Source organism: Delphinus delphis, chromosome 10 (genome assembly GCF_949987515.2).
Source record: "Delphinus delphis chromosome 10, mDelDel1.2, whole genome shotgun sequence".
NCBI lineage: Eukaryota > Metazoa > Chordata > Mammalia > Artiodactyla > Delphinidae > Delphinus > Delphinus delphis.
The window spans coordinates 49,736,033-49,749,330 of record NC_082692.2 but is presented as its reverse complement, the minus strand read 5'-3'; the positions used below and the strand labels follow the sequence as shown (position 1 = coordinate 49,749,330).

Below are 13,298 nucleotides of genomic sequence, written 5' to 3'. Positions count from 1 at the left end.
CTTAAATCAATACAAATTTAAGCACTTGAATAATAAGAATATACAGTTGATCCTTGAATAACACAGGTTTGAACTGGGCGGGTCCACTTATACTTGGAATTTTTTCAATAGTAAACTGAAATACTGTAGTACTACACAATCCGAGGTTGATTGAATCCATGCATGTAGGACTGCAGATATGGAGGAACTACATATGCAGAGAACAAACTATAAGATATACAAGGATTTTCAACCGCGAGAAGGGTTAGTGCCCCAACCCTGGGGGTTGCTCAAGGGCCAACTGTATATCGTGTTAACACTTAATAAATATTGATAATTATCTCCCTGAACTTCTACTTATGTCTCAAAACTAAGCTTTCCTATGGGACTCACCTATTCAGAGCTTTAGGGCACTCTTCATTTCATGGGACAGTGAGCCAGAATGGGGCATCATATATGTTTTAGATATAATCACCTAAAATTCAAGGCTGATATCAGCTTTATAACCTCTTTGAGCTCTTCTAAACCCTAATGATTTTTTTTTAATAACAGCAATTACTGAAAGCAAATATTAGGGTTGAGAGTTAAGAGGTACACATTTGCATGAATTTAGATTACAGTGGTATACTTTTCCTGGCACATTTTACAGAAACAAATGGTTTGAATGATATTTTATTTCTTTAGGTCAAAAATAACGTTCTCTATACCTGCACCCCTATGTTCACAGCAGCACCATTCACAATGGCCAAGACATGGAAACAACCTTAATGTCCATTGACAGATGAATGGACAAAGAAGATGTGGTACATATATACAATGGAATACTACTCAGCCATGAAAAAGAACGAAATAATGCCATTTGCAGCAACACGGATGTAACTAGAGATTATCATACTAAGTGAAGTAAGTCAGAAAGAGAAAGACAAATACCATATGATACCACTTATATGTGGAATCTAAAATATGACACAAATGAACCTATCTACAAAATGGAAACAGACTCGTGGATATAGAGGACAGACTTGTGGCTGCCAAGGGGGAGGGGGTGAGGAGAGGGATGGAGTGGGAGTTTGGGGTTAGCAGATGCAAATTATTATACTAGGATGGATAAACAACAAGGTCCTACTATATAGCACAGGGAACTATATCTAATCTCCTGGGATAAGCCATAATGGAAAAGTATATAAAAGAGAATGTATATATGTGTATAACTCAGTTGTTTTCCTGTACAGCAGAAATTAGCACAACATTGTAAATCAACTATACTTCAATAAAAAGTGAAAATGTTCTCTGATACCTTATCACCCATCTCCAAAGACTCTCTTTTTGGATGTTTAACAGTCTTCCATTCTAATATATCTTTATGAGAAGGTATAAAGAAACTCTAAAGTCAAAATAATTAACAGGATAGTTTTTCCTGTTTAACATACAAGCCACCAAATAATACAAAGAAAGTTAAAAATACGAGAAACTAAGAAATTTCTCCAGAGGCTGTTTATAACGTAATTTAGAAACAGTTTGGACGATATTCAGTTGAAATGAGTTCTATACTAGTCTGTTAGTTTTATGTTACTGCTATAACAAATTAACAAAAAACATGGGGGTATATAATAATACAAATTCACTAATTTATACTACTGTAGGTCAGAAGTTTGACACACATTCCACTGGGATAAAATCATGGTGTCAACAGGGCTGAGTTCCTTCCTGGAGGTTCTAGGGGAGAATCCAATTTCTTGTTTTTTTTCATATTCCAGAGGCTAGCTGCCCACATTGCTTCATCTTTAAGGCCAGCAGTGGTGGCTCAAGTCCTTCTATTGCATCCCTCTGAGCTCCTGTCCTGTCCCCTCCTCCACTTTTAAGGACCCCTGTGATTACACTGGGCCCACTCAGAATAATTTCCCTACTTTCAGGTCAGTTTATTAGCAACCTTAATTCCATCTGCAACCTTAATTCCTTTGCCATATTCACAGGGAATGGGGATTAGGTCTTAGAGTTCTTTGGGGGAGGATGGGCATGATTCTGCCTATCACAAGTAGATACTGACTCATTTAACAAATAATTATTGGTACTCTTCTGTGACAGGCTTTGGGTTAGATGCTTGAAACATGAACACCAAGGTGCAGTCTTTACATTCAAATAGTTTATGAGTTGTTTGAGGAAAAGGGAAAGATAAACATTAAAGTTTTTTCTTAGAAAAATATACAATCTAATTGGATAAATATGTCTTTGAAATATATGAATTCTAAAAAAAGATCAAAAACATGCCAATATCCTTTGAAAGATTTCTTCTTCTGTAATGAAAAATGACTAAAATAATAAATAAACTAATTGATTCATCATTCATAGGCTTAAGAGGTAAGAAATCAGAGGAAACAGTTATAAATGATGGCTGGTTCAGAGCTCTCAATGAGCATTTTCATTTATATTCCTCTTAAAATATTTTCTTAAACTTTGCAGACTTTTCATTCTAAAAAATTAGATCATAAATAGTGAGCTGTGTACATGGCAGGCTTCTTGATAGTTACGAGGAGAGAGTGGCGAGAATTTAATTCAGGCTACTATCCATTTATCTAAAAATTGGTTAGAATGTATTTTTAAATCAATCCTATTAAATGAAACTCTAGATGTGGAAATGCACTAAGCACTTAATTATTCAGAGCTTGGTTTCTATGGCTTGTGTCTTAATTGGTCTTAAGCTACTCAAACCTCTTTGCTTGCTAATAGGACTCATTCGGACAGACACTCATGGTTTAACTACTCATTAGCAATGCTGACAGAAGGCAAAGCCCAACATCATTTTAGGAATAAAATTAAGGCTTCGTAATTTATTTTGTAAGTTATTTTTTTGGCTGCGCTGTGTGGCATGTGATATTCTAGTTCCCCAACTAGGGATGGAACCTGGGTGCCCTGCAGTCGAAGCGCAAAGTCCTAACCACTGGACCGCCAGGGAATTCCCTTGTAAGTCTTTACTGTGAAATCTTCAATGCAGAAATTTTTGAAGACCTGAAAGGAGTTATTATTTTACATAAAAATAGACGAAGATGGTTCGTGATTCTGGAGATGTACAGAAAACCTCTTCATCCCTCTTCTCAGTTCCATGAAATTTTGATTAAAAAAAATCAGATTCTGGAGCCAAGTGCAGACTCTAGACAAATTCTGCTACTATTCATTGGTGCTTATACATAATTATAGAAAATATATGGCCAGCAAAACATATTGTCCATATCATATTGATTAAACACTACATATTGTATTATATATCATATTATAATAGGAATAATAAGCCAATGCAGTACTTCCTACAGGCAGAGAGAAGTGACTTTATGCCAAAAGGAATAAAAGCATAGACCAAGAAACTCTCTTTTCTGTTTATTCTCAAGATAGTCACATTTTTATGTGAAAAAAGAAAAAAAAAAAGTACAGCATAGTAATAGTGCTTAACTAGATCCAGTGACAAGAAGTTAAGATCTAGACATTATTTCAACATAAATCAGGCAATATTATTTTCTGTGTCGGAAAGCAGAATTCATCATTGTCCCATTCAAGAATGAGTTCTTTAAAGAAATAACAATTTGATTATCAGCATAACACCTTGGAAAACAGTCCTGGAAAATGAGGCTTTTTAAAAAGCAACTAGAATCTTTCTCAATCAAATTAAGTTTCTTTTTCTTGTGAATATGTAGCTCTCTCTCTCTTTTAGATATACAAATGTGTTGTAGAGAATTTTTGTCAGAAATTAAGAAAAGATTTAAAGATTTCTCTCAATGTTTTCCTCCAAGTTTGTTGATGACACAGAAGGTGGGCATCCCCCATATATCCTCAGGAATTCCATTAAAAACAAATATAAGTATGAGGGTTATTCAATTCATGGGATTGTGCATCAACTTTAAAGAACATTTACTGAGAATCTACACTGAGCTAAACAATAGCACTTGAAGCAACAACAATAATAAAAACAAATAAAACAACTAAACAAAACCCTGGTTCAGAAAACTCAGAATCAAATACATAAACAAAAAATCACTCTTCACCCTCCCTAACCTTCTCCTATGAAGATTAGAACTTTAGGGAAGATCAAGGGAAGAGTGAAGGTTAGTGAGGAAATCTACAACATTGTTGAAAACCCTCCCAACATACTAATCAGAAGGCCCAGTTGTTCAACTAAAGATCATTTCACTTCCATCAACTCCAGATGTTCCCACACTGGACCCATTATCAACGGCCACCACTCTACCTTTATCCAAGACCAAAATCTCACAAATTCTTTTCTCTGTGTCATGATTTTCTATGCCCACCCCTCACCTTCACTTTGCTGGCATTATGACTATTTCCTGGGCCCTCATTCTCTCCCCATTTTCATCAATGACCCACCTCTTCATGTCTGCAGTTTTTCAAAGGTCAGCCACGTCATGGTGGCACTTCATCCTCATTGTCTTACACATCTCTCTTGCTAACTTTAAACTCTGACTACCATCTGTATAGGATCACTACTATTCACCTTTATCATCCCTAATACATGGTTCATAAATGCTACTATAAATGTTTAAAATAAAGTAATGAAAACAATATATTCGGTCAATGAAATTCACTTCACTACTTAAGCTGTATCTCCTTTCTTCCTCTATGGCCAGAAGTTTTCAATCAAAACATAATTCTCTACCACAATTGCTGGATCACCCTCCTTAATTAGAGCTCCCCCAAATCAGAGCCTGGAACAAGATAGTTTAATTGGGAGCTGAGGCCAGGAAGCAGAAACATAATAGGGAAGGAAAAGAAAGTCAGGGAAGAAAGAAAAGCCAATAAAAGGTGCCTCACTAAGCTTGGTACCATTGTGGGAAACTCCTAGAATCTGCTGATTCTCATTTCCCATTGATTGAGAGTTGTACTAGGGAGTGATACTCCCCCAAACTTTGCAGAAAACCCATATCAGGTTGAGTGAGGTTTTATAGATTTTATAGATTTTCCCTGAATTACAAAAGTGGAGAGATTTGCTGGATGCTTGATGTGGGACGCTTCCTGGATGCACCCCTCTTCCTCAGCTGTTATCACAGGCAGAGGAGGGCTATAGCACAGGACTCAAAACCCATTCCAATCATGTTTAATCTCCTGAAGATGATCCCCTGTACCTTCTCTATCTGGCCTCTCACTATCCAGATTTCAAAATGTAATAATCTCTGTCACTACCTTCACCGTATCAGGTATGGCTCCATAGAAAGGCTGAGAAATGATTGGCCAAGAACATAGACTTCACAGCCTCTAAGACTCTATTGGCTATGAAGTGGTCAGTTTGCTCTGTGAAATTCACTAATAATACTCCAGCAGTGTTTCATCATGAAGCAACCAACTATGTGTTTGGTAGATAGAAATAATCTAGAAAGCATCACTAACATTAAAGATGAAGAGCTCAACAGAAAGTACCTCCTAAGTATTGCAAAAATCCTCTTATTAATGAGAAATCTAAGGCAACGCCCAGTTGGGGATCAAGGTGTTTGCAAAGTTTATTATGCAAATGATGCTTTAGTTTCACAAAGAAGAAAAACTCAGAGTTAGGCAGTGCTCCTCATGAGTAGAATCAGAGATATATTTTTACTAAACTGTACACGATAATACTTTTCTATTTGCTGTCTTTTACTCAACTATAGTTGCATTTGTGACTTATCAGATTGGTACCACTGAGGAAACACTGCTTGTGAGAGTTGGCAACATTTTCCCTGATAAAAATGTGTCTGTTGCTCAAATATTCAGAATTGTAATCTAAATTTCATTTTAGTACATTGTTGATACATTACTCTGAGGGAAGTTTGAAATTTATGCAAACAACATTAATTTTTTCCCTTTTCTTTAAAAAATTATCAGACTGTAAATATTTTTCCTTGAATGCTCCCCTAAATACACATACACATCCAAAATCCTACACAGTTTTTATTTACATAAACATATAATCGTAAAATTATATATCAAAGGATCAGGGACTTCCCTGGTGGCGCAGTGGTTAAGAATCCGCCAGCCAGTGCAGGGGACACGGGTTTGAGCCCGAGTCCAGGAAGATCCCACATGCTGAGGAGCAACTAAGCTCGTGTGGCACAACTACTGAGCCTGCGTTCTAGAGCCCACGAGCCACAACTACTGAAGCCCACGCACCTAGAGCCTGTGCTCCTCAACAAGAGAAGCTACCGCAATGAGAAGCCTGCGTACCACAATGAAGAGTAGCCCCTGCTCACCACAACTAGAGAAAGACCACGCGCAGCAACAAAGACCCAACACAGCCAAAAATGAATTTAAAAAAAAAAAAAAAGGATCAAGAAGGCACACAGTTTTATTTTACTGATTAGGAAAACATGATTCATCTGTCCAAATTTCTGTTGATCAGAAGATTTGCTAAAATTGAAAAGATCCCCAAATAGGGTGAGGTCTCTCTCAACCCTTCCCTACTTCTTGGAGTTCAACTGGGATTAGATATAATTATCCAAAGAGTAATAAAATCATACTAAAAGTGGGTTATTCCATTGTCTTCTGAAAAGACTGCTCCACTGATAAGAACGTGTGCTTACAGGCAAAAGCTTAGTTTAAGAGCAAAACGTGATTTCTTTTTCCTCAAAGCAGTCTGAATGTTCTGCTCGTCAATACATGTTCTTAGATGCCGAAGCCTTTCCACGTGGTGCTCCCGGGCTCTTTGAACGTGAGCTTTTCTAGTTCATGCCCTACAGATCCCTGAAGTGCCCAGGAACTTACCCTTTCTGCTAGAGGTTTTAAAATGGAACGCTTTGGGGCTGCATAAGTTGCTGTGCAATTTGTTTTGGAACAAAGAAATGTCTGGGGTCAGGCAAGCAAGCAACTAATGATGCTTCATTTTGTCCAGAAAACATCAAGATCAATATGTACGACATGCGACATTTATGGAACAGTGTTTTCTTTTCCCTCTAGGGGAGGGAGAAAATGCCGGATGATCCCTTTCTGCAGAGCAATGACATGACTGACGCTATTTAACATGTCTTTGGCCGCTGCTTCCCACCTGCTGGTAGCAACACGGCCACATGGTCTTAGTTAATTTCCTGTACCTCACATACCAGAATTCAAATAATTAGATTTTCTTTGATGTATATCTAGCTTCAATGATCCAGGTAGCCAAAATCTGGGGACAATGTTATAATTCAAAGTGAACAGAGCTAGTTCTGGGAGGCTGTAATAGGCATTAACAATCCATGATGTATTCATTAAAATTAAATCTGTTATGAACAAATAGGAGGAATTCAGAGAGAGAAAGTCTGATCAATGTCAGAGTTTTGGGTTGATGTAGATTTTTATCTTGTTCTTCTATAGAAATGACACAGGATGGGATTTGGAAACTAGATCATCATCTCAGGAAAATAATGAACTTTGCATTTACTTTAAGAGGAATCACTGTCAAGAGTGACAGAACAAAAATGGCACATTTCCCCAAGTTATCTCTAATGAAGAAGGAAGGGATGTGAATATGGTACCGATTTCTCTCTGCTTGCTTAGAGGGAGGTTAGAAGCAAGGCTCACTCTTTTCCACAGCTGTCTTAGGGTCTGAAAGATCTTAGGTCATTTTTGGATCCTTGTGGGTCTCTCGTTCACACAACCTTAAAGTACTGCATTGAAACCATCCATGTGCTGTTCTAAAAACCCACAAATCTCTGAATTCAAAATGCCAAATCTTGATAAAGTGAAACACTGAGGTTTTTACAATTTTTTAAAGTTCTATTTTAATTGCAAGTGGTCAGATCAATTATAGATGATTTTAATTAGCACCCACAAGCAAGGACCATCTCTCTAAAGCTACATTAGTATTTAAAAAGTTAGGAATTCATCACTTCTTTTGAAAATATCAAAGGATTCACTAGATATCAGGGCTCATTGTGACATCCTACTCACATGCCTCAAGATGGAACAGAAAATAGAACTAAGGTATGAGTTTCTGAAAATAAGACTTCAACCATCTACAAGAAATAAGCAATGAGGACCAAGAAAGGCAAACAGCACGTACGCAAATTTAATTATCCCTGTCGTGACGGAGTAAATGAAGCCAGCAGTCATTTTACTTCAGTGATTTCCAAAATACCAGCCTCTTGCATTATGTCATTTTACTCCACACCAAATTTAAATATCAAAAATTTTGTATCTTTAGGTTGCTTCCATGTCCTGGCTATTGTAAACAGTGCTGCAATGAATGTTGGGGTGCATGTGCCTTTTTGAATTATTGTTTTCTCTGGATACAACCTAAATATCCATTGAAAGATGAATGGATAAAGCAGATGTGGTACGTATATACAATGGAATACTACTCAGCCATAAAAAAGGATGAAATAATGCCATTTGCAGCAACATGGATGGACCTAGAGATGATCATACTAAGTGAAGTAAGCCAGAGAGAGAAAGACAAATATAATATGATATCATTTATATGTGGAATCTAAAAAAAATGATATAAATGAACTTATTTACAAAACAGAAACAGACTCACAGACATAGAAAACAAACTTATGGTTACCAAAGGGGAAGGGGGAGGGATAAATTAGGAGTTAGATTAACATATACACACTACATGCTATATCTATATGTTTTTATCTATATATAAAATAGATAACAAACAAGGACCTACTGTATAACACAGGGAACTATACTCAATATTTTGTAATAACCTATAAGGAAAAAGAATCTGTAAAGAATATAAATATGTATGAATATATATATATGCAAAAGAATATATATAACTGAATCACTTTGCTGTATACCTGAAATAATATAACATTGTAAATCCACTATACTTCACTAAAAAAATTATATGTCTTCGGTTAGCATTTGAAGCCTTTATTAAACTCTATTTGACTTCCAAAGTAAGCATAAATAAGCAAATTCAGGTATTGATGATGATCGATATTGTATATTCAATTCTATTATGTTGAAGGCTAATCTCAGAAGCATAAAGTTGTATCTCTTAAAAGTTTTTAACTGAGTGTAATTATTCTGCCTCTCATGGTCCCACAAGATAAAAGTGAGAGAGAAACCCATAACTAAGTTCTTGCTATTCACAATGTTTTCATTGGGTTGTAGCTATGATATTAGATAGGTTAATATCACAGCCTGCTTATTCAAGGAAGGATGCTCAGATCTTTGGGGGACTTGTAGTAACTTTATTTGTCCTTAGCATTAAATTCTATTAGTCAGCTGTATGTTCTATGGGTTAACCTAAAACAATTTCAAATCAATCAGGTCAAGAAGGATTTCACTGTCTTTTTCCAAAAAGGAAGAATCATAAAAAACTGAGACTTGTATTAAAACTTCAATCAACAATAATTTCCACCTATTTTGTTCATAACCATGTAATTCACATCTAGTTTGAATGCCTTCTATATAGGTAGCCATCTGTTGGATTAAAATAAGATGAATAAGGGGAAAATCCTTTAACAATGCAATTCCTTTACTCAGTGATGGGTCTGAGCAGAGTGTCTTAAAATGTCCTTTATGCTAAAAGAAAAAAAAAGTATTTCTCTTAAAATGCAAGGGCAGCTGACATGCTGAGATGAAAACTGCTAACTCTTTTCTCAACAACACCATATGTCTCCAATTGGATCATAATGCAGCCGGTTCTCAAGGGAATGTCACACATGGAAACTAACCAAATTGAGGTACAACTTCACTGCCGGCTCGTGATTAACCAGGGGCCCTACTTTGGGATTTTCCATATCATCCAAGTGTCAGTCTAAAGGGCCTTTCTCCTTTCCCAACATCCTCCCAAAACTGAGTGAGTCATGAAAGGAACCTGATCCCGCCACAAAAATATTTCTCTTTTTGTTCAGACTTCCTTTTCTATATAACCTCAATATATTTTAAGGAACCAAAATGCTCAACCCCTGAACTCTTTAGCCATGGGTTTTAAATAGTAGATACTTCATGTAGCAAACACTACAGAGAGGCAGCTTAAAATCATCAAAAGGAAAAATATTGTAAGACTGAAGAATTTCACATTTTTTCTCCTGAGAATCACGGAAAATCGAAAAGCGACAAATAAACCAACGTGTATAGTCAGATATTTCCTTATCTATTTGTTATAATTTTTTTTAGAACTTCACTCAACCTTTAATATTTTTATGCATGAGTAAGATATATTTTTTCTTCCAGTTTTATTGACATATGAGTAAGATATATTTTTTAATTTACTCACTTAATATTCAATACTTTTCATATATACTACTTCCAAATTAATATCATGTTGAGGTATTTCTAGCTCATATCCTGATACATGTGATATAGTCAATTCTTTTACATTGACTATAATTCTTAATAGCATAAAGTTATACCATCTTTTAACACGTGTCAAATCTTAAGAATTTTGCCTTTGGAAATGTGAAATGCCCTGAGGTAGCCTAGATTGGTGCTTCCTAGACTATCTCTGATGCATGGACAGCTTAAAATAAATTCAATGTGCATTTGATATTTTTGTAAAATATGAAGTGATGCACTAAGATTTCATGATAGTGTCATATTGCTATAAAAGTTTCTAAATGCTTACTCTCCTTTTCTGTACTCTTCTTGTCATGGACTGGTAAGAAATGTCTGTCAACTGGCCTCAATCTATGGATGCCACTGTCATTTTATTTATAATATATCACTGTTTAGATATGTTACAAATTAGAAATCAGGATATCAATATTAATGATAGGAGTCACAAACTTTCTTCACTTCGAGTGCATTTTAACCTATTCTTTGCTATGTTTTTCTTCTAATTCACTTTAGGGAATTAGCAGCAGAGATTCAAAAGACAGGCCAAAGAACAATCACTAAGAAACTTTTGGCAGTTTTGAGAAAGATGCGTTGTTACATAGTATTAAAAAATACATATTTTTAAAGGCAAAAATTTCCCTCCCAGTGGCCAACCATGGGCTTTACTATATACTCATTCTGATAACAGCAATGAGCCTAGATATTATTTAATGATTACTTTATGGTATTTCTTACCTGGGATGCCTGGTGGTGTTTTCAGATATTTTCCATTAAAATGTTGAATTACCACTTCACATTTTTCAGTAGACTCCATTCTGGGAAAAGAAGTAAACAGGGGATCATATGCTTTCATGAAGTTGTACATATCCAGGAAAAATAAATTAAAAAGAAAAGGAAATTAAGAAAACCATAGAAAAGCTTGATTTCAGAATTTTACCAGAACCGCCAACTGTTGCCATGACCACCATCACCAGGTGGATAGAACATCACAAACTCATCACTACTAAGAGCATCACTTACTCTACTAAATGTTGCCACCGTGGACGGCGCTGTGCAGAGTCATCACCCAGACATAATCCTGAGGCATTATCTTACTTAATCCATACAGCAATGCTTGGCACTTGAAAGTGCTCAATAAATGTGTGTTGAATGTCTGAGTTAGCAAACCAGAGAGGCAGGTCTCGTTACTGCCTTTCACACTAGTGAGGGCAGCAAGGCTTAGTGAGATGAACCACCTTGGCAGTTAAGTGGCAGAGGCGGGCTTTTAGCTGAGGCCTGGGTGATACCAACCTGCACAGGAACGACTAAGCTGTACCTCAAGGGTCTCCACAAAACAAGGGGAGGGGATGCATTGCGTTTAAACAACTGGCGGCCTACAGGAGAGATTCACGCAGCGGTGTTGTCATCAGCATCATGACGGCTTTATTGAAAACCCACTGGGTGAGAGACAGAAGGGAGTTATTTGGGGTCCCAAATGTGGGAGGAGAACATATATACACAAACCTCAGGTCCTGAACTTTCTTAATTTTCAATTTCAGACAATCTTCTATTTTTTCAAACTAGGTATCAATATTCCGAGACTGGGTTTCTTGTGCCAAGTTTTGGCATCTCAGATACAAGCTAATGAATAACATTCAGGGCCATAGCATCATACTGCCAACATTAGCAGTGTTGCTGTCTCCTAAGTAGAACAGTATCAGCAACATTTTCTAAATAGTAACTATATCTGGACTTTATTATTTTGTAAAACAGGGTGTGGAAGATAAAAATTAAAGGGTCAACTGTGATCAAAAGAAATTAATTCCCACAAACGGTACACTAGAGGAAAAACGGACTTAAGAAATGGCACACATACATATAAAAGAATGTGTATGAAATGTGTGAAATTTTTTGTCTAAAAGGCAAAGTGTATAATTTTGGATTTTCTGCTCTGTTATTAATATGAACTTTCTTGGAATGGAGCCCTTTGACACAATTTGTAAAACTTTCTTACATCCAAATTTTATGTGTGTTTTCATATTCATATTACATGCAGAGAAAAAAGAAAAGGAAAAAAAAATATATATAAGCAAATGCCAAATAAGTTATATATTTATTACACCGAGAGGAATTCAAATGTGAGAGGAATTGCAGAAGCCAGGAAAACTCTGAGAAGTGGGCACAGGAGGACAGAAAGGCCTTTGCAGAAGTAACGAGGGTAGGGGCCAGGCTGGGAGGGGGCAGGCTGTGTCCTTGTAGATGCGGTAGAGTGAGTAGAGCACTGTGGCCCAGTGGAAGGTTCACTCAGGGAAACTCTTGGAGATAAGCTGAGGGGTGCAGGCAAGAGCATCTGAGTTACCAGGTTAAGAAATTTTTTTTTTTTTATTGAAGTATAGTTGATTTACGATGTGTTAGTTTCAGGTGTACAGCAAAGTGATTCAGTTATACATACATATATATCTATTTTTTTTCAGATTCTTTTCCCTTATAGGTTATTACAAAATATTGAGTAGAGTTCCCTGTGCTACACATTAGGTTCTTGTTGGTTACCTATTTTATATATAATAGTGTGTGTATGCCAATCCCAAGCTCCTGATTTATCCCTATCCCCATGTTTCTCCTTTGGTAACCGTAAGTCTGTTTCCTAAGTCTGTGAGTCTTTCTGTTTTGTAAATAAGTTCATTTGTATCATTTTTTTTTTAGATTCCACATATAAGTGATATCATATATTTGTCTTTCTCTGTCTGATTTACTTCAGTTAGTATGATAATCTCTAGGTCCATCTGTGTTGCTGCAAATGGCACTATTTCATTCCTTTTTATGGCTGAGTAATATTCCATTGTGTATGTATATACCACATCTTCTTTATCCATTCATCTGTCGATCGACATTTAGGTTGCTTCGATGTCTTGGCTACTGTAAATACTGCTATGAATGCTGGGATATATGTACCTTTTCAAATTACGGTTTGCTCCAGATATATGCCCAGGAGTGGGATTGCAGAATCATATGGTAGCTCTATTTGAAGATGGTTTCAAAAGCATGTTCCATCTGGGGAGCTATAATTACCTTAACTCAAAACAAAACATTTT

The 13,298-nt window shown here is 36.3% G+C and overlaps 1 protein-coding gene across 3 annotated transcripts in view; it reads right to left on the bottom strand.

The window, feature by feature from the left end:
* Positions 1-13,298, bottom strand: part of RBMS3 (RNA binding motif single stranded interacting protein 3) — a 714,611-nt gene that overhangs the window by 212,872 nt on the left and 488,441 nt on the right. For all 3 annotated transcript variants that reach the window (XM_060022086.1, XM_060022083.1, XM_060022084.1), the window contains exon 6: positions 10,963-11,042. In XM_060022086.1, the coding sequence (XP_059878069.1) occupies positions 10,963-11,042 (80 nt within the window). The remainder of the gene's footprint in view (positions 1-10,962; positions 11,043-13,298) is intronic.